The following is a 27,000-nucleotide window of genomic DNA, read 5'->3' on the forward strand; positions in this document are numbered from 1 at the left end:
GGTTAGGGGGCCTGAGAAGGGGGGTGGGGTGGCCAGCGCTGCCCCTCTCCTGAGCCCCGCCCCCGGGGTCCACATGGCGCCTCAGGAACCCGGGGCACTCACCCAGCCCGGGGACCACGGTGACCTGCTCAGAACTGACGCCAGTGCACGTGTCCGTCAGTGCCGAGTCCTGTCACTGGCAGCCTCGTCGCTGCGTGCGGTCCCCCTCACTGAGTCCTTGCTCACGGCTCACTGCGCTAGGCTGCGCCTCACGTAGCTGCAGATTCGTGGGCTGAGTCGGTGGCTGCAGTCCGGTCTCCCCCATGCTGACCCAGCCACCCGCTGCCCCTCCGTTCCCCAGTGTCCCCGGGGCCGTGAGGTCTGAGTGGTCCTGCAGAGACTCTTGGCTGATGGGAAGGTGGGGATTGCTGGGGGGACCTTGGGAGGGAGCGGGGAGAGTGAGCCCCCGACCCCAGGTCCATGTTCCCCTGACAGCTCGGGAAGGGCCAGTGTGGATAAGAGGAGATGGCTTCCAGGAGATGGGCTCTGGTCTCAGTGCCAAGCGAGTTTTATCCCTCCTCTGGGACCTCAGTGTCCTTGTCTGGGAAGCGGGGTGCTCCCCCTTCACCTTCCTGCCCAGAATGGCTCTGAGTTCAGCTGAGGTGACAACAGAGAGGTGATGCTGTAACAGGCTTCTCAGGGACTCCCCTCGTCCTCCTTGGGATAACCCCCTGCCTCCCCCCAAAACTAGCCAGGCCAGGCCCCGCACACCCTGACCCTCTGTCCACTCCCAGGGTCGGCTGGTGCAGACCAGGAAGTCAGGTTACTTCCCCAGCTCGTCCGTGAAGCCCTGTCCTGTGGATGGAAGGGTAAGTACTTTTCACGGAAGCTTCTGGATTGTGGGGCCAGGGTGCCATGGGTGCCGAAAACATCCTTCTCACTCAGACACCCTGGGCTTGTTCAGGCCATCGCGAGCTGGCCTCAGAGCTGGGACAGGGGTGCCCTCCTGGGGGAAGACATGGCTGGCTTTAAAAACACTAAAATGGGCATCTCTGTAGCAGGCATCACGGGCCAGAGACCAGCTGCCTGTCTTCAGCTTTTCGGGCCTTCATAGGTCTTCTCCCTCAAAGATAAAGCTGCAGAGCTAGGGACTGTGTTATTTAGAAAAGAGGCAATGTGGCATGTCTTTGATCTGAGTGCTGTGGAGCAGATCCTGCTGTGTTACAAAAGCCATCTCACTGTCAGCCTTGAATGAACGGCGTCACCCCCATGCCCCTGGGAAAAGAGCTAAAACTGAGAGAATGAGCCTTCTCTCAAAGCGGCAGGAGGCAGGTGCAAGACTCCTGGGACCCTGGTCCACCCATGGGGCCCTGCCCGGCCTCTGGCCCCACTGCCCAGCCTGCTGCTTCAGCTCAGGCCATTGCCCCGGTCAAGGAGAAAGCATTTTTGGACATGCCTTGCTGACAGGGCAAGGGGCCAGAGCGCAGAGGAAGAAGATGTCGCCGGCTCACTGAGCGGCCTGTGTGTGTTGCGGGAGGCACTTCCTGGCCCTGGGCCTCAGTTTCCCTACCTGCATGGTGACTGGGGTGGGGTGGGGACAGGTAGTCTGGCGTTTTTACCCGTCCTGTGGTCCGGTGAGGGCGCCCAGGGGAGGGCTCTGGCCAGCAAGGGCACAGCATGGGGTCTGCAGAGCGGCCCGGGTCACCTGCAGGTGCAGCCCCCTGCCTGCAGACACTGCTGCCGGCCCGTGCCCGCCCTCGGGGCCGCGGCTGTCTGCACCAGGGAGCGGGAGGGTAGGGGGTGCTCCTGTCCACCGCGGAGAAGCCCCGGCAGCCTTTGGGTTGCTCTCCTCCTGCCGACAGCACGCCAGTCGTTGAGCGCTACGTGTTCACTCAGTCAGTGAATCATTCATTCAGTCAAACCCGCCGAGCACCCGCCTAGAGACGGTGCGTCCCAGCACCTCCCAGGCCAGGGGCTCTGGGCGAGAGTCCACAGACGTGCTGGGAGCCAGGGCTGGGCCCCCCAGCTCGCCGATGATAGGAAACTGCTGGCCCCCACGCTGTGGACCGTCCCTGGGAAGACACTGACCCCAGCATTCTCTCCTGCCAGCCACCCATCAGCCGGCCGCTGTCCCGGGAGATGGACTACACTGCGTACCCCTGGTGAGTGGGTCAGCAGGGCCCCTTCGTGCTGGGGGCGTGGGGTCCCTGGCTGCCCCCAGTGTCTCCAGGGTGGCTGAGCCCAGTTGCACGCGGCCCCTTCTCCCCTTCTCAGCTGTGAGTCGCTGGGTAACAGGGAGAATATTCTCTACCCCAGGTAGCTGTTTCCCTGTCAACAAACAGATCATCAGGTTAGAACATTTAGGAGAATGAAATCTTTTTCAAACGGGATCTTACGTGAGTGTAAAATACAGACGAGGAGGTGTGAAAGTGTTAGTCGGGCAGTCGTGTCTGACTCTTAGTGACCTCATGAACTGTGGCCCGCCAGGGTCCTCTGTCCATGGACTCTCCAGGCAAGAAGACTGGAGTGGGTTGCCATTTCCCTCTCCAGGGGATCTTCCTGACCCAGGGATCAAACCCAGGTCTCCTGCATTGCAGGCAGATTCTTAACCATCTGAGGCATATATTTAAGGCCAAAAGTTATAACTGTATTTGCTCATACAGTGCTTGCTGAGAGAGGTGGGGCTGTTTGATAAATAAAATGTGAGCGTGGATGTGGGAGACGTGAGTCTCAAACGCAGGTCGACCTGGGGTCCAGCTTTTATCACTCCGCCTGCTGGCTCGCCGGTTGCCTGGGACGGGCTCAGCTGCCGCACCCGTGTCTCTGAGACCCCAGGGTCTGTTCCCTCTAGATCACTGTTCGCTGCATTTGAATACGGAGGGTGGAGGACTTGGCTTTGATTTTTCACTTGACGCACAAGAACTTCAGTTTTCTAATGAATCCATTTACAGAAGTCCCAACTCAGCCCTACAGGGAGGTGCGAATGGGGTCAGGCTTAACAAAGCCTGGAGAGAGACGGGCTGGGGGTGGGCTTCATTTTCATAGAGATAGAGAGGAAGGCTTCCAGACAAAAAGGTTTAGGACACAGAACAAGAGCCTACGTGAGCAGTTTGCGTTTTTTCCTTCTTCCTAAACAGTAAGAATTTGGAAAGGATATTTTGATCTAACGCCTTTTCCCTGAATGCCTCTTGCAGATCCTGGGTTCTGGAGGGTGAGACCCAGGTAGACTGGCTGGCCTCTGGGCCCTGCCCACCCTTCGCCCCGTCTCCCAGGGGCGTGGCCTCGCTTCCCAGTAGGCTCTTAAGCAGGTTAGAGCCCCGCTGGTTGTCCTTCAGGCCGTGTGAACACGGGGTTCCGTCTCCTCCTCTGCTCCAGGTTTGCCGGAAATATGGAGAGGCAGCAGACTGACAACCTGCTCAAATCCCACCCCAGCGGGACCTACCTAATCAGGGAGCGGCCAGCGGAGGCCGAGCGCTTTGCCATAAGTATCAAGTACGTGGAAGCTGGGGGTCAGGGAGACCCCTGCCCCGGTGCCGTTCTGCATCAGGGCGTCCACATCCCCTCCAGATCCTGGGCTTGCTGGCTGTGGCCTTGGGACGTGCCGCCGACACTGGGCACTTTAGGCATAAAAGGCTTCAGCCCAAGGCCTTGGCGCTGGGCTCCTCCTGCCCCGAAGCTGCCCCCTCCTGGGTCTTCTGTCTCCTCCTCAAAGGATGGGATCTGACTGGTGGCTGGTCGCCCCTGGCACAGGACACACCCTGGACCCGCGTCTCGGGCCAGTGAATAGAGGGCTCCGGTTTGCTGTGACCTCAGCGGGGTCAGGAGCCCTGAGCAGGGTGGTCTGTGTTCAGGGAAGCCCTCCTCGGGTCTGCTGGGTGGGTGCTGGGGGTGGGGGGAGGTCCATGGCAGGGCCCCTGGGTGCTTCGAGTGAGTAACGGAAGTCTGGTATCAAGTGAGTAACAGACGTCGACATGAGGGAGCAGGGAGGCCCTTTCTGTAGGAGGCAGGAGTGCCCCTGGCTGTTAGGGGCAGACGAGAGCTGAGCTCAGTGGGGCCACACCCAGGTCCTGAACACACAGCCCGTCCTTCCGTTTCAGCCTTTTCTCTCCCCTCTCTCTACACCAGCCTCCTCTACATCTGGGGGCCCAGTGGGGTGCCCCAGCAGTGGGGGCCAGTGCTGACCTGAGCACTTGCCACTGGCCAGCACGCATGTGCACACGTGTGTGAGTGTGTGTGCATGTGTGTGTACACGTGTGTGTCATGTGAGACCCTGTGTGTACACGTGTGTGTGCACACGTGTGAGTGTGTGTATGTGTGTGTGCACGTGTGTGTCGTGTGAGACCGTGTGCGCACACGTGTACACGTGTGGGTGTGGGTGTGCACGTGTGTGCGCACGTGTGTGTGTGTGCACGTGTGTGTCGTGTGAGACCGTGTGCGCACACATGTACATGTGTGGGTGTGGGTGCACGTGTGTGCGCACACGTGTGAGTGTGTGTGCATGTGTGTGTGCACGTGTGTGTCGTGTGAGACCGTGTGCGCACACGTGTACACGTGTGGGTGTGTGCACGTGTGTGCACGCACGTGTGAGTGTGTGTGTACACGTGTGTGTCGTGTGAGACCGTGTGCGCACACGTGTACGTGTGTGTGTGTGTGTGTGAATGTGTGCAGGTGTGTGTGTGGACGTGTGTGTGTGGACGTGTGTGGACCTCCCCCTTCCCCCACCCCACGTTACTGAGGGGTCTGCAGGCGGTCGTTCCCTGGCCATCCAGGGCAGGGTCCCACTGTACAGAATGGCTGCCGGGGGACCTAGGTGGGAGTGCCGCAGGGGAGGATCTGGGGAACCAGGAGGAGTTGAGACTGAAGATGAGACCCCTCACCCAAGTGGACAGCCTGCCTCGGTCCCCACGGCCTTTCTAAGAGGCCCCACAAATGTTTGGGCCTGAAAACAACGCACTGGTTTTTGTAAAATGCAAAAACCAGAGGACGCCTGAAAGTGTTCACTGAAAGCAACAGCTGTCCAGTGACCACCAGCTGGACATGGCCTGGGCCACCTGGCACACAGGACTGCTCTCGAGCAGAGGTCAGCTGTACCTGCTATGGGTGATGGGGCTTCGTGAGGTGTGTGGCCCAGTGTGGGTGGGGCCTCCCACAGCAGCAGTCTTGGCAGGGCCCCAGGGAGCAGAGGAGCATGAGGCGTGGTGGCAGGTCCGCGGCAGAGGCGCCCCTCACCTGGTGGGAATTCAAGGAGCACCTTCTGGGTGCCGGGCCCGCAGTGCTCTGGAGTGGGGCTCAGAGGGCCTTGTCCAGGGAGCTTGGCAGGGGAGAGGCGAGCACGCTCACTCACTCTGAATCCAGGAGAAGCAGGATGGTGGCTGCACCACAAGGCCTCGCTGGCGAGGAGGCTGGCCAGCTGGGCGTATGCGTGCTTAACAGCTCTTTATTCCGTTCACTGGTTTCCCGATGGTAAACCAACCTTGCCTTCCTGGAATGTTCCATTTAACCGTGGTGTAAAGTCCCTCTTACGTGCTGGCGTGTACAGGTGTGCGTGTGGAGAGAGAGTCACTGTAATGATGGTCTGTTGAGGATTTGTGCCTCTGTCATCCTAGGGGATGTGGTGTATGGTTTTCTGTACTCGTGATGTCTTTGGCTTTGGAGTCAGCTGGTAAGGGGCGGGGTGGTGTTTGGAAGGGAAGGGGTATGAGCTCTCCTTTGAGGCCACATTTGAGTTGAGATCTGGGACACAGGCAGGGTCCTGAGGTGGGCAGGAGGTTGAGCATTCTGGGCTGAGGGCACAGCTGGAGCTGGGGCCTGGAGGGCCTGTGCTCGGCGTGGCTGAGGAAGAGCCCCTCCTGGCGCGAGGGTGTGGAGGAGGAGAGTCTTAGGAGGCAGTTGCATAGCTGGGGTGAGGCTGCGCCCCTCGGGCCTCTGACTTGCAGACGGTGCTGCTGAAGCCTCAGGGTGGGGGCGGGGGGAGGCAGGGAGGGGGACGTCCCCAGTGCAGACAGCAAGCAGCATCCTGGATGGATGTCTCCATGGGGCTGCGGGGAGCCCGGGTGTGGGGCTCTGGGGCCCGAGGCCTTGGCTGACCAGGGAGTTTGGGCTTCAGACAGACCAGGTGGCCTGGTGGATGGATAGACAGACAGTCGGAGGCAGGCCCAGGCTGGGGCGGGGGGAGAGGGCCGAGAGGGAGCAGCGAAGAGCAGGAGTGTGGACCGAGGGCCCGGGTCTTTGCTCCAGCACGCATGCAGTAAGCCCGGAGCCCTGCGGGGCGGGGCCGCACAGCCTGCACGGTGCCCACTGCGCCCGTGTGCTTGGCCTAGGTTCAACGACGAGGTGAAGCACATTAAGGTGGTGGAGAAAGACAGCTGGGTCCACATCACAGAAGCCAAGAAATTCGAGAGCCTCTTGGTACGTGGTCCTGGGGGGCTCCCACCGGCCCAGCCCCGAAGGCTGGGGGAGGGCCCAGGTCTCCCACTGAGGCCACTCTGGGGAGGAGCGGCCCCCTGCAGTCCCTCCTGCAGGCCAGGCTCCCGGTGGAGAGGGCCCAGCAAGCGTCCCCCACTGCTGGGCTAGGGGCCGCTCTTCTGCGATGGGGTGGGGGGTGCTCCCACTGAGAAAGATCCAGGAAAGCCGGTCTGTAAGGCACCTTGGGACAGGTAAGGCAGCTCCCAGGTCAGGACCTCTGTCCCCCAAACCCTGAGGTGGACAGCAGGGTCACCGGCCTCCCACAGCCCATTCACGCCGAGCCTCTGCGGGAGCCAGAGACCGAGGCCCAGGGAGGCTGCATCCAGGTCTGGCTGCCGGCTGGACTCACGCACATGGGGCTTCCGGTGCCTGCTCCTGCCTCGCTCAGAACTGTCCCGGCCCAGCCAGAAAGCCATGAGTACATGAACGGTCCTCCTTAAGATGATTTAAAGTTAGACCCAGTGTTTCTTTGCTCAGTCACACGTGTTGTGTGTGTGGAGACCGTCTAACCGGAGCTCGTGGGCTCTCAGACGTCCCACTGTGGCCGCAGAAAAGCACACGGTAAAAGGCAAAGTGCCCGCAACGTGCCCCCAACCCTGACGTTCTTGTTTCAGGGTGAGTCCCCCCTGAAGCCCAGGCGTGCTTTATGGGTTCCTCTTTCAGACGATGCCACTGTTCACATGGGACCCAACCTTAGTTCACCTCTGGGCACGGTGAACACTCACCAGGGGGACGGCCCTCTCTCTTCCAACCCCGCTGTAGCCGCGTGGCATTCAGTCACATGGATACGCTGTGGGTTCCAGAAGCACTTGCCTGCTGCTGGGTGGGTGGAGGTCTCTGATTTTTCCCTGTTGAGAAGTGTTGCAGGCGTGTCTGTGGCCCTCAGTCCTGGCCTGCTTCCCTTGGCTCTTCCTTTAGAAATGTTTGGGAGAGAAATTGCAGGATCAAAAGCTTTTGCCATACTGACTGTGCCCGACCCCTGTCTGGGAGCTGGGGTGGGGGGCAGCTAGGAGGAGGGGCAGTTCCCGAGTCGAGGAGACGAGTCCTCTGTGAGAACCTGAGGCCGGGGCGGAGGCGGGGCAGGGTGCCCAGGAGGACTGCCTGGAGGCGGAGGCAGCAGTGCCCGTGTACATCCCGCAGGAGCTGGTGGAGTACTACCAGTGCCACTCGCTCAAGGAGAGCTTCAAGCAGCTGGACACCACACTCAAGTACCCGTACAAGGCCCGGGAACGCACAGCCTCCAGGGCCTCCAGCCGCTCCCCAGGTAACGCCCCTTCCAGGAAGGCTTCCAGCGGACCTCACCTAGGCCTGAGCCCTTTCCCGATTCCCGCCCCTAGGAGTGGTGGCTCAGGTCCCCCAGCTCTTCGCCAGTACCGTGCCTAGCCAGGGTGCCCGGGCAGCCCCATGTGACCAGTCGGGGGTGCCAGCTCTGAATTGGAGGCCAGCGTGGGGAGGGAGCCGGGCAGGTCCCTTCTGTCCCCAGATCCATCCCTGTGCCCCAGCCGCCTCCCCCGCCCCATCCCAGGGACCCTGGCTGCCAGGGAGCCAGAGCTGGGACCTTAACTTGGGGACAGGGCTGCCTGGCACAGACGGGGCCCAGCTGGAGAGACGGGCAAGGTGGGGCTGGGGCCAGGTCTTGGAGCCACCCTGCTTCGTCCCACTGCAGGGGCCCGTAGAACCACAGGCCCGCCATCCCGGGCAGAGCAGGCCAGAGAGGAAGCCAGGCCTTTAGTGAGCGCCTTCTGAGTGCAGGCATGGGGCCGGGCCCTAGAGTGAGTGCCTCCTGAGTGCAGGTGCAGGGCCGGGCCCTTCAGTGAGCGCCTCCTGAGCGCAGGCGTGAGGCTGGGCTCTGCACGTGTCCTTTCCTGCGTCCCTGCTCCAGCCCACCCGCTGGGAGGAGCTGGTCCAGGACGCAGGTGCCGGGGGTGGGGCCGAGGGCAGCTGTGTCCATGCCCAGGTGGGCCTCAGGGCTCCGGCGCCTCCTGCCCTCCTGCCCTCCTGGCGCACTGGGCAGCGCCCCCATCCCTGCTGCCTGTGTCTGCTGCCTGTGTCTTCGTGCGGATGCCCCCAGCCCCGCCTTTCACCTTCTCTCTCGCCTCTTTGCAGCTTCCTGCGCTTCCTACAACTTTTCTTTTCTCAGTCCTCAGGGCCTCGGCCTTGCTTCTCAGGGCTCCTCCACGCCCTTCTGGTCAGGTACCGCTGCTGCTCGGGGGCGTGGGGGGCCCGGGCTGCCACCAGCCAACCCACAGCCCCAGCCTGACCGTGTCCACCGCCACTGCAGCGGGGGTGGGGCGGGGAAGCTGGACGCTGGCGGGGGTGGGCGGGGGCCGCTGCAGCTCCTGTGGACACCGTCGGGCTCAGCCCTGCCCTCGCCTTTGAATCGCTCACCCCCGTGACCCCTCCCCAGCTCATTGGCTATGCCCCCTACTGCTTCCTGGGGGCTTGGCCTCTGGTAGCAGCAAACGGCCCGGCGGCCCCCTTGAGGGAGGTGGGCCCCGCTCAGCAACTGTAAGGAGGACTTGTGGGACTGGGTGCAGGGGGACAGTCTCAACCAGCCCTGACTGCCCGGCCAGCTGCTGCCAGAGTCAGAGCCCACCCAGCTGCTGTTTATGCAAACCCCCCCCCCACCATCGTGTCCATCAGGACTCCTGGGTCCCAGGCCACGCTGGTCCAGCCCGCTTTACAGTTTGGTTTGGAACCAGGGACACGAGGGAGGTCGGACACTAGTGCCCTGGGGTCCGCTTCCAGGCCCTTGTCAGGGTGACGGCTGGGGGCTGGGCAGCAGTCACCCTGCAGTCCACTCGTGAGTTGCCCAGATGCTGGGCACGTGGGAAGGCCCTCAGGGAGCTGCGATGGCCCCCAGTGCGGGTGGTGAAGCTCTGGCTGCAGCCTGGTGGAACTCACGTGGCCCACATGCCTGCAGCCTGGGGCACCCACAGAGGATGAAAGGGCCCTGGGGTTGGAGCCTGGTCTGTCCCTCTGGAATCTTTGTGCTTGACAGCCTCCTCTGTGGGCACAAGGCCAGGCCCCGGGGGAGAGACCCAGCTCAGTCTGAGGACCCCCACCCTGGAGGCCCCGACGTCACCGTGTGACGCCACCCATCTCCCCCAGCAGTGTTTACACCCCGTGTCATCGGCACGGCCGTGGCCAGGTACAACTTCGCCGCCCGTGACCTGCGGGAGCTCTCGCTGCGGGAAGGTGACGTGGTGAAGATATACAGCCGCATCGGTGGGGACCAGGGCTGGTGGAAGGGCGAGACCAACGGCCGGGTGAGTGGGTCGGCCTGGCCCCTGGCCCCAGTCGGAGACCCCAGCTCACCCTGGGGCTTGGGGAGGCAGGGCTCCGGCCGACACCAAGCACCACCGTGCCCCAACCCTGTACTCTCTGACCTCGACCGGAAGACTTAGTGTCCACAGGCTCCGCGAGCTGGGGTCACGTTGTGAGGAAGCGACTTCCTGGCTTGGATCTGGGCCCCTGGCCGGTCTGACCCTGTGTCTGTTCTGAGTCCTATTCTGGGGTCCATTGTGGCGAAGGCAGAGACAGATGTTGAGTGCGGTCTTCAGGTCACTTGCTTGTGCCCGACCCTCTTTGCAGGCAGGTTGCCTCGGGACTGAGAGCAGAGCCTGGGTGCCCTTGATGGGGTCCCGCCCTTCCTTAAGACCCCATTTACACCTTGATTTGGGAAGGGATGCATAGTATCCCCACCCAGCCTGCAACTCTAAGACCCATGGCTCCTTATCCCGGTACCATGTCTGGCCTCCCTGGCTTTGACCAGTTCCATTGGCATTCACCCAACAGGGTACCTGAGCTCCACAAACCACTGATTAGGGAACATCCAACTTTCAGGGGGCTGCAGCTGTCCATGGACATGGCCAGACTTGGCTCCCGTCACTCACCGTACCATTGCCAGGTGGCGGAAACTGGCCTGCCTTCACGTGGCATGTTGTCTGCCCTTGGAGATCCCTGGGTCTGACCTTGTTTCCATCTGACAACCCTTCAGAAGTATGAGGACACTGAGTCCTAGGCAGTTGACCTAGAGGGCTGGGACCACTAGCTCGCAAAGTGTTGAGAGGCGCCTGGAGCTTCGTAAGCACACACCTGGGCCTTCACTTGAGTACTTGGTCCAGGTGATATCTGCCGAGTTTCTGCACTCTAAATGCGCTGTAATTAATAAAAGTAATGTGCAGCGTAATACTTTGAAATCGGATAAATAGCTTGTCCTCATCGAGCTTTCCCCTACTAGTTTTATCATTCATCGATTAATTTTGCCTATTCAGTTATTTCTATCATGGTAGAAAATAGTGATTTTTCTATCTTTTATACTTCTTGGTGGGCATTGTACTGAAAGAAAAGGCTTTCACTTGTCTACGTGGTCATCCCTGCCCCACGAATCAGTCATCTGTCCACCAAGACCTGCTTCCTTTCTGTGAGCCATTGTATTGAGTTCATTTTTGCAGAGTATTTTTACTGGAACTAGAATTCTAGGCTGGCAGCTCTTTTATTTCCGCACTTTGAGGATGTCTTTCCATCGTCCCCAGTCTGCCATCATTTCTGTATAAAAGTCTGTCAACATTCTTACAGTGGTTCCTTTGCAAGAAACGGGGGCTCCATGTGAAAAAAAAAAAAATCTGTTTTTCATCAGTTTTACCAGAATGTGCCTATGGATGTGTTTTTCCCTGTATTTACTCTGTTTGAGATTTGTGACGATTTCTGAATGTGTGGCTTTACGGTCTTCATCTGTTCTGGAAATCTCTTCAGATATTGGGTCTGCTCCGTCTTCTCTCTTCTCTCTCTCTGGGGCCCTGTTGTTCGGTCACTGAGCCGCGTCTGACTCTGCGACCCCGTGGCCTGCAGCACGCCAGCCCCCGGGGCCCGTGTGTTCCTCGCGCAGTCCCGTGTGGTTTTCATCTATTTTCCCTGGTTTTCCGTCTCGTTGCTTTCTGTTGACTGATCTTCCGGCGTCTTCTGTTTTTTTCTTTTCTGCTCTTAATTTCCATCCTTAGGTTTTTCAGTTCTAGGATTTCTATTTGATTTCTGGTTTCAGTTCTCTGGGCAGATTTTCTGCTTTCCGTCAGGTTTCTGAAGCAGACGAGTGGGGGTTGCTTGCACGTCCTGGCGGATGGCCCCAGTGTCTGGATCCCCTGTAGATCTGCTTTTCCTGTCTGCGTTTTCTCGTAGTTTCTGTCACTTGGGCCTGATTAAATGCCAGGCTCGTGCATAAAACACTGCAGAGGCTCTGGATGGATGCTGTTTTTCTCTGGAGAGGGTTTAATTTTTTGTTGTTGCTGGCAATTGGCTGGTGGGCAGGTTGTCTGGAGCTGCTTGGGGCTGGTGCAGTCCAGGGTCATCCCTACCCCTGGGCCTTGGCTCCGCTAGGTTTTTGCCTGTTCTCCAGGGCCTGTTTCAGGACAGGCCTGCCTCAGAACAACAGCCTTTTAAAGAATCCCCCAACTCCACGAGCCTCCACTCACCCTCATCCTTCACACACACTTCCCGATAGCTTCTCTGATTGCTCAGTTGATAAAGAATCCACCTGCGGTTCAGGAGACCCCGGTTCAGTTCCTGGGTCAGGAAGATCTGCTGGAGAAGGGATAGGAAACCCACTTCAGTACTCTTGGGCTTCCCTTGTGGCTCAGCTGGTAAAGAATCCGCCTGCAATGCAGGACACCTGGGTTCGATCCCTGGGTTGGGAAGATCCCCTGGAGAAGGGAACAGGCCACCCACTCCAGCATTCTGACCTGGAGAATTCCGTGAACTGTATAGTCCATGGGGTCGCAAGGAGTTGGACGTGGCTGAGAGACTTTCGCTTTTTTCACACAAACACTTACGTGAGTCTGGTACTGTCTCCAGGTGGGCTGGTTTCCTTCGACGTATGTAGAAGAGGAGGGCGTCCAGTGACTGCAAGATCACCAACAGGACTTGCGGATTTTCTTGGATGAGTTGCTCCAGCGATGAAGTCTGTCTCCAGCTCTGCAACTCAGAGGGGAAATGCCCGCCAGCCTTCCAGTCTTCAGCAGCCCGTGGGGGTGGGGAGGGGGTTCAGAGTCCTACATGTGATCTGTGCTGCCATCAGCCTGCCCTTGGTGGCCTGTCCTGGGTACGCTGCTTGTACATAGAGGAAATCTGGGCCAGCCCTGGGTGCCAAGGAGAGGGAGTGCCCATGAGGGTGGCATCCTGAGCCAGGCTCTGGGTAACAGCTGAGGCCAGAGCTCACCTTGCCCCTGTCCTGTCAAGATGGCCTTCAGGAGCCTGGGTTTGAAAAGCAGGTGCTGTCCAGGGAGGGCTGGGCTCCGCGGAGGGGACCCTCCGCTGGCCCCTTCCGTTCGGCCTCAGCCCTCCTGCATCCCGCTGCTCCCAGGGGGAGGCTTCAGGCCTTGAGAGGTAGAAGGGGCCAGAGCAGGCCACTGTGCCTGGGGACAGAAGAGGGCATCTCCAGGGCCTGTGCAGCCCCTTGGGCTGCCCTGTCCCTCTGCACTGGGGGCGTGCAGAGACCCCCAGGGAGGCCCCCCGTCTCAGGCGGAAGCCGTAGGAACGATGGAGCTGCCAGCCCTGCTCCCCAGTCCCAGGTACTGTCTGCCCAGAGCCCTTGCTGTGTGTCTGTCCTGTCCTGCTGCCCGGTGGGTACATGGTTTATAAACGCTGACGAGGGCGGCAAGCAAACGGGCTTTGCCGCTCGCTCGGTCTCTGCTGCTCACACTCCTCTCCAGAAGGATGCCCCCACCCTGCCCCCCACTGCTCCCGAGCGGGTGGGGGCTCGCTGCGTCTCCCACATCCTGCCAGGTGGCCACTGAGAGTCTGCCCAGCCTTTGCACAGATGTTGGTTCTAGCCCTTGGCAAGTCTTCCAAGACTCCTGCAGCCTGTGAAACGGGGCCTGTGGCCAGCCCTGAATAAGTGCTCTTGGGGGTGACTCCACCCTCTGGACTTTCCCCTCCTCACTCCTCCTGGCCCTTGACCTCTGGCTGACTTGGCCAGTCCCCATTCTCTCAACCTGGATATTGCATGAGTCCCAGCAACACTGTCTCCTCCCAGCTCTGTGCCAAAGTTGCTGCTGTAACCTGGGCTTTGTGGGTCTCCCTTTCCCAGGGCTCAGCTGCACAAGGTCGGCTGTTGCCGAGGCTGGGCCCTGCTGGGGTGGGTGCTGCTGGTCACGCTGCACCCTGGGGTTCCTCAGAGGTCAGCCTCGTAATCTCCAGGCTCGGCTAGCATAGCAGCAGCCTTCTGGCTTGGGGAGGAGGTGGGGAGGGGTCTCAGAGGGCGTGTAGCAAGCAGGAGGCAGAAGGCAGCCAGCAGAGGCTTGGGGACTGAGGGTGACAGGATTGTGTTTGGGGCGGTGGGCAAGGGAGGGGTGGGGAGGAAGAATTTTCCACGGAGAAAGCAGGCCACCCTTGTCACCAGGGCGCACCCAGCAGTTTGCCTGTGGCCTCTGCTCAGCTGGCCTGGCCGCCAGCCGCGACGGGAGGGGAGGAGACCAGCTGCCCTTGTCGTGTTTACAGTTGTCAGGAAGGTTTTGGTTTTCGTTGTTGTTGTTGTTGGGGTTTTGTTTTGTTTCGTTTTGTTTTTTTTTCCTTTTTTGGTTTGGCTTGTTTGCTTTTAAAGAGGGCAAAAAAAAAAAAAGTTTGTAATTATTTCCTCCAAAGCTCCCATTATATATCTGTGAATAATAAGGAAGAGATTTTATAATAGCAGAAAATAATGTATATTTGGAGGTCATCGTGAAACAAGGCGTGGTGGTAACGAAGGACACTGAGAAAACCCGTGTGGAGCCTGGTTCTTGTGACTGTCCTGCTTTGCTTTTGTCTGTCTGGAGACTCGTCGCAGTTGGGTTAGTTTTCGCACTGCTGGCAGCAGGAAGGGAGAGGACTGGCTGCAGGCTGGGATGCAGGCGGTTTCGGCACGACACGGACAGCCCCGGGGGGCTCCGGAGCTGGGGCCTGAGATTAGCTGTGGACCCTTAGGCGCTCGATGCATGCAGGTCAGGGGTCTGAGGGCCCTGCAGCTGGCGGTGACCCCAAACAGAACACAGATTGTGCATTTGCCAACAGGATTTTTCAGACCACGGTTTCTACTGCAAATAAACCTGAGCTCCTTTCTGCAGGAGTGGTTGGCCTTTTGTGCTGGGGAGGAGGGCGTGGCTGGATTCCTCTGTCTGTGTCCAGAAGGTTCTACCCGTCTGGATACTGTCAGCCCAGGGGTGCTGGCCTGCGTCAGATGCAGGCCTTGGGGTGACGGCCTCCGGCACAGGCTGGGGGTCTGGAGGGATAATGATGCCGGGCCACCAACCAGCTGTCTCCATGCTGGCCCAGGTCCCAGGTTTCCTGTGCAGCGTCCTGTGACCCCTCCAGCAGCTCTCAGAGGCGGCTGTCTCTTCCTCTGGATGGGATTCAAACCCCGGCCCTGCAACTTGGGCGTGTCCTTCACCTCCTGAGCCTGTTTCTTTGTATATACATGTTGGAGATAAAAGACAGTTACTCCGGAGAGTAACTGTGGCCTGTGACCAGAGAAAGTCAGAATAGTGCAGCCTAGACTTACTCTTCCCTCCTGGGGGTGGGGGCTCGAGGCAGTGATGCAGGTGGCTTGGTGCCCCCCCGCCAGCCCCCCCGCCCCCCAGCCCCTCTCACCTTCAGCAGGTGCTTCACTCTCATAGCTGCCTCATGGTCCAAGGCGGCTGCTAGAGCTCCTGCCATCAAGGCCTTGAGCCGACACGGAAGATCGCCTAGCACTTCCCCTTATCCTGCTCACATGCCTGGGCATGTGGCCACCCCTGGCTGCACTGGAGGCTGCTGATGCAGGTCCTGGGCTGGGTGCACAGCCTGGACAATGTTGGGCTCTGCTGCTGCAGAGATGTGACTAGTCAGCCCCGCCTCGGGGTGGTAAGGGTCACGCGGAGTCCAGAGCACGTCGGGTGCTCAGCAGGTGTCACGTGTTGTTATAAACCGAGGAGGCCAGTGCAGGTGTATGAGGTGGCACAGCTGGAGAGGACGGGAGGTGGCCCCTGTCTCTGGTCTCCAGGGCCTGGCTCAGGCTGGTACCCTGACAGTCTGACTGGGGGCCAGCCCCTCTCTGAGAATCTCTCAGGTCTTGAGAGTCCTTGGACTGCAAGGAGATCCAAGCAGTTCATCCTAAAGGAGATCAGTCCTGGGTGTTCATTGGAAGGACTGATGTTGCAGCTGAAACTCCGATACTTTGGCCACCTGCTGCAAAGAGCTGACTCCTTTGGAAAGACCCTGATGCTGGGAGGGATTGGGGGCAGGAGGAGACGGGGACGGCAGAGGATGAGATGGCTGGATGGCGTCACCGACTCGATGGACGTGAGTCTGAGTGAACTCTGGGAGATGGTGATGGACAGGGAGGCCTGGCGCGCTGTAGTTTGTGGGGTCACAAAGAGTCGGATGTGACTCAGCGACTGAACTGAACTGAACTGAGTCCAAGAGACCCAGTGGTTCCCGCACTGCCTCCCGACTGCAGCCTCTAGTTCTGAGTTCTCATGTCCACACATGGTAAAGGAGCGGCCTGGACCCTCACTGACCAGCCCCTGGGCCAGCACTCAGTGGTCCCGAGCAGGGGCCAAGCAAGCTTGGAGAGCCCTGGGGAAAGCTGCTGGCCGCCCGAGGGCAGCTGTGGGTGAACCTGGGCACCGGGGCTGAGGGGCCTTGGGGAGGGCACCAGCAGCATCTGCCAAGGGGTCCTGGCCGGAAAAGGGTGGGAAGCCCCCACCCTGCTGGAGGGGCTGTGTGTGGACAGGGTGGAGGCCAGCAAGGAGCAGGGCCTGCCTGCCCGAGGCCACCCTAGAAGCAGCCAGGAGCAGTGTGCTCCCAGTCGTCGAGGGCCGGCCGCCCGTGGTTATCCTGACAACCGCGGACTCCCCTCGGGCAGGGCTGCTGTGGAGCCCACTGTGTCCACAGTTGGAGAAACACCTGCTGAGCGAAAGATGGAAACAGCCCATTTCTGAGGTGAGGCGGACACCCGCCACCCCTGTTCCGCCATCCCCAGCACAGGAGCCCACAGAAGACAGCGGGAGGCTGAGCTTAAAAGAAGGGGCCCGTCCCGGAAAGGAGCCCGGAGCAGAGCGGCCGCTGGGAGCCAGCGCTGGGGCAGTCTCTCGGCTCTCCGGCCGTCTGGGGTTGGGACCTCGTGACATCAGCCGCAGGTCCTACAGGCCAGGAGCCGGAGGTGGACCCCGGCATAAAGCCGAGATCTCAGATAAGTCCCCCGTCATGAAAAGGAAACTAATGTGCGTGGATAGAAACAAGATCGCAGACGAGGACGAATATTTTCATGTGCTTTTTAAACTTTCCGGAAGCAAAAGGATGCATGAACCCAGAATGGTTAACCCTGGGCTTCAAAGATAAAAACCCCCTGGGTAGCAAGCAGAAAGTGAAGTGCCTGACGGGGAGAACAGCTTGGGTTTGCCCTAGACTTCCGCTGGTCACCGTGCCCAGGGCTTTGTGTTTGCCAAGTCTTCCAGGCATAAGGCAGCAAGCAGACTGTTTCCAACCCTCCACTCACCTCGGGGACTGTCCTGTGTGGGGCCACTGCCTGGACCAGTGTCCAGGGGCCAACCGGTGCCCAATGAGTGGGAAAGTTCACCCCAGGAGTAGGGGTGGGGAGGATGTTGAACCTCTATCTGCAGGAACACATCAGACAAAGGGAAGATTTGGTTAATAAACCTAATCCAGTGAGTCTCAACCCCGTCACCAGAAATAATGCATGTCGAAACGATTTCAGCAAAGAGAGCTGGGGGGAGACTAAGGCAGGCGGTGGGAGGCAGCAGAGGTGCTCTCTCTTTTCCGGGTAAAGTCAAGACCCAGTGTGGAAACCTGGAAGGGAAGAGAGGCGTAAGCACGTTTAATAGCACGAGGATGAGCTCTACGAGAGAAGGATGATGGGCGGACACTGGACGGGGGTGAGAGAGGAAGGCTGGGAAAGGGACAGTGGCAGTCGCGGCCCGTAGGAGAGAGACGATGGGCCCTGCCTGAGAACAGGCTCGGTGTCCTTTCCAGAGGTGTGTGTGTGGGTGGCTTTCTGTTGCTGCCACAAGTTACCATAAACACGGGGACTTGGGACACACGTGCCATCGTCTTCCAGTTCTGTGGGCTGTGGAAGCCGGCATGGATCTCCCTGGGCTGACAGCAAGGTGCTGCCGGGAGTGTTCTTGTCCGGAGGTTCTAGGGGAGAGTCCATCTCCTTGCCTTTCCGGCTTCTAGACGCCGTCTGCATCCCCGGTGCCATAGCCCCCTCCCCCTCCATCTTCAAAACCAGCCCAGTTTCCTCTCCGACCCTTCCGTAGTCACATCTCTCTGTCCCCCTCTGACACAGCTGGGGAGGATTCTCCACTTTAAAGGACACGTGATCACATGGTCCCACCCGCATAATCCAGGAAAACCTCCCCCTCTCAGGGTCCGCCTTTATCCCACCGGCAAAGTCTCGTTTGCCATGAGAGGTCACACAGTCACAGGTGTCAGAGGTTAGGGCGTGGACATCGCTGGGCCACTGTTCTGCCTGCAGCAGTAGGCTGGATGCTCTGACCAGTCTTGCTGGTAAATAGAACAGAAACGGTGGGAAAATATTTCTAATTTTCACCAATGAGCTGGTCATGAAGAAGGAATACACAGATGCCGAAAGGTAAGTGAGGGCAGCAGTCCAGAAGGAGGCCAGCTGGCTCTCTCCCCTAAGTACCGGTCCACAGAGCCAGGCTGGGGATGGGGAGGGGGACAAAACCCAGCCCCACCGCAGCACCGATCTGCCAGGTCAGCTCTCTGCTCATGCTGGGACCCCACTGGGCCTGACCTTAAATGTCAGGATGGAAAGAAACACTCGCACCTCCCCAAACCGCAACCACCGTGAGGTGGCACAGAAAATTCTTTTTCCTGGATCTTGATGATGGCTAGAGGAAAAAACCAAAACTTCCTCGCGAACACGGGTTATGGATTGAACTGTATCCCTCCGAAAAGGGCGGATTGAAGTCCCAGTACCTGTGAATGCGACCTGACTTGAAAACAAGGTCATTGCAGCTCCCACTGAGAGCCCAAATAAACTATTCAGATGGAAAGTAAGTGGCCTCCGTTTGTTTAAAAAAAAAAAAGAACGTAATTTTTCCAAGTAGGAAATTACAAATGTATTAAATGCGCATAAATTACAGGGTTTTGAAATTACAGCTCTGGTTTGGATGGCTGTCTTAGGGGTGGCTGGTTCCCACGGCTGGTGGAGGAGGGGGTGGCAGTGGAGAGGCTTCCTGATAGGATCTTACGAGGTTTGTGGGTTAACTCAGACTCCTGTTCCTTCATCAGAAGCTGATGCATTTACTTTCCTTAACAATTTAGTCCGACCCTTCGCTCTCCCTAGGAAAGGAAACCCCATGCGTGCACGTGAGATCTCCGTGGGTGCTTTGGGACGGGCTGGCGCCGGCTCACAGGAAGTGAGGGTGCAGCCTCCTCCCAAGCCCATATTCTGTGGCGTCCTTCTCGTCTGTGGCTTGAAACAGGCCCTCGTGGGAGCGTTTTCAGCAGAATCGGCCAGTGCCACCCACCTGGAGAGCCAGATGTGGAAACATTTAGCAGCACCCACTGCAAGAGGCAGCTCGCTGGCGATAAGCTGAAAGTCCTGGAGGTTAATACGCTTCGCAGTGTAGCCTCGAAATCCATAGAATAAAAACAGAATCAAGTGCCTGGGTCCCAGCCACAGAGGGGCACTCACACAGCGCTCAGAGACGGCCGACTGCTGTCAGGAGACTGCCAGGGCGTGTCCATGGCAGGGGACAGTACTGTCAGGAGACTCTGCCAGAGGCGTGTCTGTGTGGAGGACAGCAGGAGAACCAGGCAGAGCCGGGCTGTCGGTCCCCGTGGGCGTCCGCCTCCCTGCCCGGATGCGGGTCCCTGCCCTGGAGCTCTACGTTCGCAGCCTCTGGGTCCCGCTGTCCCGGGGTGTCATACTCACATGTGGCCACCAGGGGCGACATTCCCCGTGGAGGCTGGGCCTCCGACTGCCTGGATCTGGGTGCTGGCCTGCCTGCGGGTGCTCAGTGGCCCAGGGCCCAGGTACGTGTGTGGCAGGGCTCTGGCCCGCAGCTGCCCACACCCACTGTGTGTGCCGTGGTGGAGCCCGGCTGGCCGCAGACCCCAGCCCTCCTCTGCCCCTGGGTTCGGTGGGTACGTGCTGGGGGAGGGGCACCCACCTGTCTCCCTGGAAGGCCGGCTTGCTCCCGGATGATAAAGCTTTGTCTTCGTGAAGTCATGGGCAGGGTGTTGATTCATTATTATTGTTTTAAGGTTCTTATTGGAAAAGCAAAATCTTGGCAGTGCAAAGGCAGCCCTTAAAAGTTGCTCTGGAAACCCCTGATCTGGGTCACGCCCTCCCGCTGGCTGCGTTCTGCCTTGGTTTGCTCATCTTTGTAACGAGCAGCAGTGTTCTGCCTCCTCTGAGAGGACACACACGAAGCCCTCTGCAAGTGGATGCCCTGCCCACCCCCATGGGTGCCCGAGGCTGGTAGGGCACTGGGTCCGGGGGCCAGGGGTGGCTGGGCCACGTGGTGCCAGGTATCGTCAGATTGCTTAGTGCCCCTCTCTTGCCCAGTGCCAAGCAGAGCTCCACGGAGGAGCTTCCCCTCCCCCCGCCCACACCCCCGCTCTCCCCTGGACATCTGCCCAGTCAAAGGGTGGCCTGCAGGCTCTTCCCTCTTCCCCGGGAGCCTGGCCAGCAGGTGGGGGTGGAGGCCTGGCTGGCCATGTGGAAAGGGCCAGCCCGGGCCAGAAGGAGGCATCTCAGGGCTGGTAATAATCTGCAGAGAAACTTGCAAAATTCCCTGGACTCGACAGGGCAGGGGTTATAGTCCTTAGTTTCCAACTGGGGAGACCGAGGCTCGAGAGACCAGCACAGATGGTGCAGCAAGCTGGCAGCAGTTCCCTGAGTCATGTCCCTGGCTGGAGCCCGGCTGCCTCCTGGGCTGCGCCCCACGCCGCCCGGCACCCGCCTCTCCCAGACCCGGGCAGAGCCTGATGGATGACAAATTCTACAACTCTGGCCCACACGCAGGCCCAGCCCTTCAGCCACCACCCCTTGTCCAAAGTCCCCTGGGACTGTGCCGCCTGCTTGCTTGGGACGATTTTGCAACAGCTGCTTATCTTTCAGCACGGAGCCAAGAGAAGTCTGGGCTGCCCAGCCCGTGTCCTGGGGCTGCAGTGACCACTGCGTGTGCGCCCCGTGTCCTCTGAGGACCTCATCACACTACTCTCTGGCCCTCTCTGACCCCTCCACCCCGCCATGCGTGGAGTACAGCCCTGCCTCCGGTGGCAGGGCCAAGCCTGCTGTCCACTGAGTGTCTGGATTGGTGTCCTCCGTGCCCTGGACCCTGGGGAGCCTCTCGCTGGTGGAGCCGGCCTTCCTCCAGAGGGACCGAGGGACTGGGTGGCAGTCTCTGTCCCCATGACGGGCACTGACAGTGGCGGCAGCGCCCAGGAGGCCGGAGCCCTCTGAGGCCACCACCTCTGAGATGCCCTCCTGGGTTTCTGCTGAAAAGGACAGCTTGCTCAGGATCACTGTCATCACAGCCAGCCTCGTGGCTGCCTCGCCCCTTTCTGCCTCTGTCTTCTTCCTGGTCCTTGAGCCCCCAAGGGCAGGGACTGGGTCCTGGTGGACGCTGGGTCTCCCAGCAGTGCTTTGCATACAGTAGGTGCTCATTGATGGTTGGATGGCATCACCGACTCCATGGATGTGGGTTTGGTGAAGGACAGGGAAGCCTGGCGTGCTGCAGCCCATGGGGTCTCAGAGTCGGGCACGACTGAGCGGCTGAACAACAAGAATGCTCAGTAAGTGAGAGGAAAAACTGGCAGCAAGACGCTGGACACTGCACGGGAACAAAAGCACAGATGCTTGTGATAATCACAGCAGTGTCTCTCCTACGTCACTCACTGTATTAGCAGCCAACATTGCTACATTTTTCATTGACCAAATCTCAGTACTGCTTTTTTGATCCAGTGGAAGGAAGAAGTCCTGTTTTATCTCAGCACCTCAGGTGGACGTCCTTATTTGTTCCAGATTTCCTCTGGGCATCTTCCGCCTGAGCACAAACCAGACGCCCTAGACCCAGGGGTAGACTGCAGGCTCTGGTCTGGCTCCCCACTAGCTTGCTGTGTGACCCTAGGCAAGCTGACTCCTCTCTCTGGGCCCTGGTGCCCCCGACGGCCAAATGGAGGCAGGCATCCCTGCCTTGGGAAGCTGATCGCTGTGCAGTGGGAAAGCAGAGGCTCGGGTGGCTCGCCCAGCAGCAGAGGCATCTGGGAACTCCGAAGGGCAGAATGCAGATGGGCACTGTCGAGTGGCCAGGAGTGGGGTGGGGGGCAACCCAGACTTCCTGCCTCCGAGGGCAGCGAGCACCCCTCCCCTGGGGGTGAGCAGCTGAGGCTGGACAGGCAGGTCCGTGCTAAGGCCCTGACTCTCCCGCCCAAGGAGCGCCGGCCGGCCCAAGGCTGCGGTGGACCCAGTGCCTCCCGCCCTTTCTGGTGCGGGAAGCATGGTGGCGGGTGTGGGCAGACGGGGGTGCACGGGCTCACCTGCAGAACCCCGTGACCTCTGTTTTAGGGATGAGGAGCTGAGGTCACCTGCCCCACGCGCAGGCTTAGCAGGGTCTCAGGGTTCGCAGCTCTGCTCTGCTGCGCTCGGCACGGCCTGCTCCGCAGCTGCCCAGCCAGCTGGCCTCCAGGACGGCAGGCGGTAGGCGGTGCGTCCTGCCCCCGCGGTGGGCGGGCCGGGGGGCTGGCAGAGGGCCTCTGGGGCCAGGGTAGGAGCAGGGGCAGGGGCTGCCCCGGTTCCTGTTTGGCTGCTGCTGGGAAGGAAGGAGGTGACGGCACCACTGGAGCCGCTGAGCCGGGCGCTGGCAGGCCCCGAGGGGCCTTGGAGCTCTGCGGCCGACCGGAGGTACACCCCTTGGGCAGGCAGGCCCCGGTCCCTCCCGCCGCCAGCGGGGTGGGCCAGGCCTAGAGCTGGCCGGGACTCCTCTTCCTCTGGCTGCAGGGACCCTCGGGCTGGGCGGGCACAACCACGGGACTCTGTGGGAGGCAGGGGCCTCGGCACCCTCACAGCCCACCTTCTCCTGGCAGAAGCTGGTTCTGGTGCCTCCCTCACCACCCCTCCTCTGACTGCCTTCGAGGAGGGTGTCCCTGGGGCTCCACCCCCTCTGTCTGACCCCCAGCCCTGGCAATGATGGCCAGGCTCAGCTGGGAGAGAGCTGGAGAGGGCAGGAGAGCGGGTCAATGGTGAAGCGGCTGCCCTGGCCGGAGGGCACGGGGCCATCCCTGGGGGCGGGGGCCGGGCCTGCCCGGGTGGAGAGCGGGGCTGGCTGCGGGCGGGGAAGGGGCACTTGGCAGCTTCCTGGGCCAAAAGCCTTGGCCATGGTGCAGCAGGAAGGAGGGAGGAGGCCAGGCCGGGGGCCGGGCAGGTGTGTGCTGGGCAGTGCCACGTGGCCTGGGTTGGTGGGAGGGGGATGGTGGGTGCCCGGCCTTGGGAAGGTGTCCTGGACACCCACATGATGCCGAGTTTCCACCAGCAGGAACCACTGCTGGAGACTCCTGGCAGAGTAAGGTAGTCCCAAGGCCACAGGGAAGTGCAGACACGTGCCAGGAGTCCCTGTCTGTGCCTGGGAGCAGGTAGGCGGAGCTGGCAGAGGGACTGGGGTGCCCTGCCCTGCCCTCCAACCCCTCCAAACCCCGGAGCCTCTGCCATCACCCCTCCCTGCTCTTCCTGCTGCTCACAGCCCCCAGAAGGGCGGGAGTCACTGTGGCGGGGGTGGGACAGCCCTGACCCCCTGGAGCCCCGGTGCCTGCAGGGGTGGAGGGGGAGGGAGGGAAAGGAGGCAGCAGTGGGCACCCCCAGCCTCTGCCCCCCTCACACCAGCCCCGAGAGCTCCGGAGGGGGCAGGACAGCCAGCAGGTGCAGTCACACGGTGGCCCTGCGACCTTGGCCAGCTTCCTTGGGCCTCAGTCCCCCCACCCAGTGAAACGGGGACAACGGTCGTCTTGACTTTAGAGCAGAGAGAACATGTATTCCCAGCTTGCCGTGTAGTGCACGCTCGAAAATGCAAGTGGACTTTGTTAACTGATCGGCTGATTGACACCATCACGGTTGTTAATGCAGGTGTAGGACCCCCCCCCCCCAGGACCGCAGTCTCAGCCACATCCCTCTTACCTCTCCTGCTGACCCACAAGTGGGCCCGGGGCCCCTTGGAGCTGTCCTGTCGCCCCCGGGACCCTCCCCCAGAGAGACCTCGCCTGCACCTCCTCTCCTTAGAAGGTGGGCTCCCAGTCACTGTCTTCTTATAACTGTGAGAGTCTTCTGGCTGAGGAGGGCTGGGAGGGCTTCCTGAAGGAGGAGGGAGGCAAGGTGAGCCCTGCAGGCTACTGCGAGGTTACAGAAGAGCTACCCACCCTCCAGATTCAAGACGGCCCAAGGGAGCCAGAGGCCGGACCCCACTGCCTTCCTCACCTTCTGCCATGGGTCCCGAAAGGGCTGTGGGGGCCAACCTGGCAGAAATAACTTCTGTGTGGGGTTGAGACGGGACTTCCCCTGGAGGGCATGTTGAATGTAGGCTGGAGGGTTGGGGTCCCGGCCTTGTGACCCCTGCCACCCCACTGTGGTCCTGTCTCAGCATCAATACCGCCCCCTTCTCCCCCACCGTGGTCTTCCCTGGGCCCAGCCGGAGCCTGAAGCATACAGACCCCTGTACCCTTGGGCCGGACAGATGCAGGGTGCGCGTATGCCGTGGGTGGGCGGCAGGAGGGAAGCTGGAGGATCGCAGCGTGGGGGGCCCAGGGCCCACTGCTCCCCTCCGCATCCAGGCAGCCCTGGCTCTCTCCCCAGCTCCCTGCGCTGCTGAAGCTGACTACCCATGGCCTCGTTGAGACGCGCCCTGTGTGGCATGGCGGCCACCTGTCCTCGCCGGAGCCCTGCCCTGGGCCGGGGGCTGAGACCCCTGGTGAGCGGGGCTGGCCCCACCTCTGAGAAGAGCGTGCCATACCAGCGGACCCTGAAAGAGGCGCAGGACGCCTCGGCGGCGGCCCAGGGCCCAAGCCAGCCCCTGCCTGGCACAGCCAGCGTGGTGGTCATTGGCGGGGGCAGCCTGGGCTGCCAGACCCTCTACCACCTGGCCAAGCTGGGCGTGAGCGGGGCCGTGCTGCTGGAGCGGGAGCGGCTGACCTCCGGGACCACCTGGCACACGGCGGGTAGGGGTTGGGGTGCAAGCGGGGGCGGGAGGGACTGGACCCACTGAGGGACCAGCCCTGGGCTGACCAGTAGGAGGCCGCTGAGCTGGAGGGAAGGCCGTGGAGGACAGAAGCGGGCTCGGTCCAAAGGTGGCCCTGCCTGTCCCCGAGTCTCGGCAGAGCTGTGGTGGGAAGGAGGGAGCGCATGCTGACCGTGGGCCCTGCACGGGGTTGGGGGGCAGAGCTGAGGCCGGAACTGGAGGCCCAGGCAGCTGTCTGCTCAGAGTGCAAGCCCTTTCTCCGGATGGAGCCCCCAGGATGAGGGGCATCCACGGGGTGCAGAGGATGGATGGGGGAGGGAGATGAGGCAGAGAGGCGTCCTAGCGGGCACCGCGATCCTCAGCGCCTGACTGGTGTGCAGGTCCCCAGGGCAGCCAACCTTCTGCCTCAGCGCTGCGTTAAGATTGGCAGCGTCTGTGGGGCAGTCACTCCCGCTTTGGCCGATACAAGCATGATGGCGCCGAACGGGGAGCTGGGGAGAGGTTCAGAGGGCACTGTCTCCCCACCGTCACTTCTCCCTGGGCCGGCCGCTCCCCAGGCCCCGGTCAGAAGGGGTCCACTCTGTGGGGGAACTTCAGTCGGTCCCGGGACCCCCTCACCACCTGCCCTGAGATCCTGGGCACAGAGCTGTTTGATGCTCCTTAATTTCACCGTGCAACAGTCCCACCTGCCTCCCCGGGCCGCCGTTGCTCCGTGCCCGGCTCTGCCCACAGCAGGTGCCCGATAAAGGAGGCCTTTGGTGTTGTCTTTGAGCTGCCCAAGAGCTGTGTCCTGGGACTCAGCGTTGCCCCTGTCGTTTCCTGCTCATCGGCCTCTCGAGGCCGTCTCCATGGCCTGCAGGGATGCTTCAGGCCCGCAGCCTGATATTTGGGAGCTCTGGCCTGCTTGGGGAAGGGGGTGCAGCCCCTCAGGGGCTGATGGCGCACCCACCCACCCGCTCCCGCCAGGCCTGCTGTGGCAGCTGCGGCCCAGTGACGTGGAGGTGGAGCTCCTGGCGCACACGAGGCAAGTGGTGAGCCGCGAGCTGGAGGAGGAGACAGGGCTGCACACGGGCTGGATCCAGAACGGTGGCCTGTTCATCGCGTCCAGCCGGCAGCGTCTGGATGAGTACAAGAGGCTCATGTCGGTGGGTGCACCCCCGCGGGCGGGGGTGGGCAGCGTAGTGCAAGGGAGGAGCCCCGGTGGATGCGGCTGGAGCCTCGCCCTGCCTCAGCTGGGCTGGGCCCCCTGCGACAGGCGCCTTTGCCTCCGAGCCTCGGCATTCTCACCTTTGAAATGGGATCCTGTCGAGGAGCATGGTTCTGCTGAGCCTCAGAGGCAGAAGAGGCCCAGTGGATGGGGGTTGCCACCACGCGCGGTGCTCCTGGGGGTCAGGCTGAAGGATGAACCCGCACAACCCGGGAGGCAGGGACCGCTCTTCCCCCAGCTCTGCCGGAGATGCTTAGGGAACATCGTTGTCAGGGAGATGGCAGAGGAAGCCTTACACCGTGGAAGGCCCGCTGTTGGGGTGGAGTGTTGGTCCTTCACCCAGAGCAGCCAGGGCTGGCCCCCACATTCCAGGGCATGGAAGGGACGAGTTTCTCCAGCGATGCATCGGTTACCGAGCACCAACTGTATACTGGCAAGCAGAACCGGCGGCGTGGGAAGCGGAGGCGCACTGTTGAGGGGACGCTGTGTTCCCCTGAGTGCCCCAGCGGAAGCAGCGGCAGCTGGCTTCGTCACAGCAGGGCGGGGGATCTCTGGGGTCAGGAGGCGGTCTCGTTCTGCCTCCTCCCACCACCTCTTCCCCAGCTACTCACTCATCAGCTGGGACGGGTCACCTTGGGGGGTTTCAGCTCAAGTTCGGAGCGAGGTCTCTGCCACCTCTCAGTCAGGATGCGCCGAGAGGGAATCTGATTGGCTCAGCTCATCTCTAGTGGGGCTGGAGAAGGAAATGGCCACCCACTCCAGCATTCCTGCCTAGGAAATCCCATGGACAAAGTCTGAGTCTGGCGGGCAACAGTCCCTGGAGTTGGACACGACTTAGCCACTGAGCACATCTCTGGTTGGGCAGGTCCTGATGGGCGGATGCCTGCGGACACTTGATTGGCTGCCCGTTGACCAATGAAATGCGTCAGGGGTGTGGTCTGTCACGCAGTTGGCTCCTGGGACAGAGGACCTGCTGGTCTCTGGGGAGTCAGTCTGACCAACACACCTGGTTCAAGCTCCAGATATCAGACCTGTGGGGATTATTTTATTTATTTTACATAGCAAGTCCTTATGTGCCCGGGCCCCAGAGACTGCTTCTGAGCACTGCACAGGTTCCTC

General features: G+C 60.8%; 3 protein-coding genes across 17 annotated transcripts in view; 2 read left to right on the forward strand and 1 right to left on the reverse strand.

The window, feature by feature from the left end:
• Window positions 1-14,542, forward strand: part of VAV2 (vav guanine nucleotide exchange factor 2) — a 177,556-nt gene extending 163,014 nt beyond the window's left edge. For 2 of the 10 annotated variants that reach the window (XM_027966124.2, XM_027966126.2), the window contains 8 exons: window positions 774-848; window positions 2,089-2,141; window positions 3,355-3,471; window positions 6,300-6,387; window positions 7,585-7,708; window positions 8,551-8,637; window positions 9,556-9,713; window positions 12,295-14,542. In XM_027966124.2, coding sequence (XP_027821925.1) covers window positions 774-848; window positions 2,089-2,141; window positions 3,355-3,471; window positions 6,300-6,387; window positions 7,585-7,708; window positions 8,551-8,637; window positions 9,556-9,713; window positions 12,295-12,342 — 750 coding nt within the window. In that variant the 3' untranslated portion in view covers window positions 12,343-14,542. The remainder of the gene's footprint in view (window positions 1-773; window positions 849-2,088; window positions 2,142-3,354; window positions 3,472-6,299; window positions 6,388-7,584; window positions 7,709-8,550; window positions 8,638-9,555; window positions 9,714-12,294) is intronic. The other 8 variants (XM_060413729.1, XM_027966127.2, XM_060413732.1 and 5 more) reach the window with 6 other exon arrangements.
• On the reverse strand, window positions 13,996-26,587 carry LOC121819259 (basic proline-rich protein-like). The gene is made up of 2 exons (XM_042247997.2): window positions 25,962-26,587; window positions 13,996-25,792 (listed from the first exon to the last, which is right to left on the reverse strand). The coding sequence occupies exon 2, from the start codon at window positions 23,156-23,158 to the stop codon at window positions 22,067-22,069; it is 1,092 nt and encodes a 363-aa protein (XP_042103931.1). The 5' UTR covers window positions 23,159-25,792; window positions 25,962-26,587; the 3' UTR covers window positions 13,996-22,066.
• SARDH (sarcosine dehydrogenase) overlaps window positions 22,198-27,000 on the forward strand; it is a 58,320-nt gene continuing 53,517 nt past the window's right edge. For 2 of the 6 annotated variants that reach the window (XM_042247990.1, XM_042247994.1), the window contains exons 1-5: window positions 22,198-22,354; window positions 22,986-23,082; window positions 23,570-23,725; window positions 24,293-24,654; window positions 25,641-25,819. In XM_042247990.1, the coding sequence (XP_042103924.1) occupies window positions 24,321-24,654; window positions 25,641-25,819 (513 nt within the window). In that variant the 5' untranslated portion in view covers window positions 22,198-22,354; window positions 22,986-23,082; window positions 23,570-23,725; window positions 24,293-24,320. Of the gene's footprint in view, window positions 22,355-22,982; window positions 23,083-23,569; window positions 23,726-24,292; window positions 24,655-25,640; window positions 25,820-27,000 lie in introns of all 6 variants that reach the window. The other 4 variants (XM_042247991.1, XM_042247992.1, XM_027966149.2 and 1 more) reach the window with 4 other exon arrangements.

The sequence above is a fragment of the Ovis aries genome, chromosome 3, assembly GCF_016772045.2.
Source record: "Ovis aries strain OAR_USU_Benz2616 breed Rambouillet chromosome 3, ARS-UI_Ramb_v3.0, whole genome shotgun sequence".
Taxonomy (NCBI): Eukaryota; Metazoa; Chordata; class Mammalia; order Artiodactyla; family Bovidae; genus Ovis; species Ovis aries.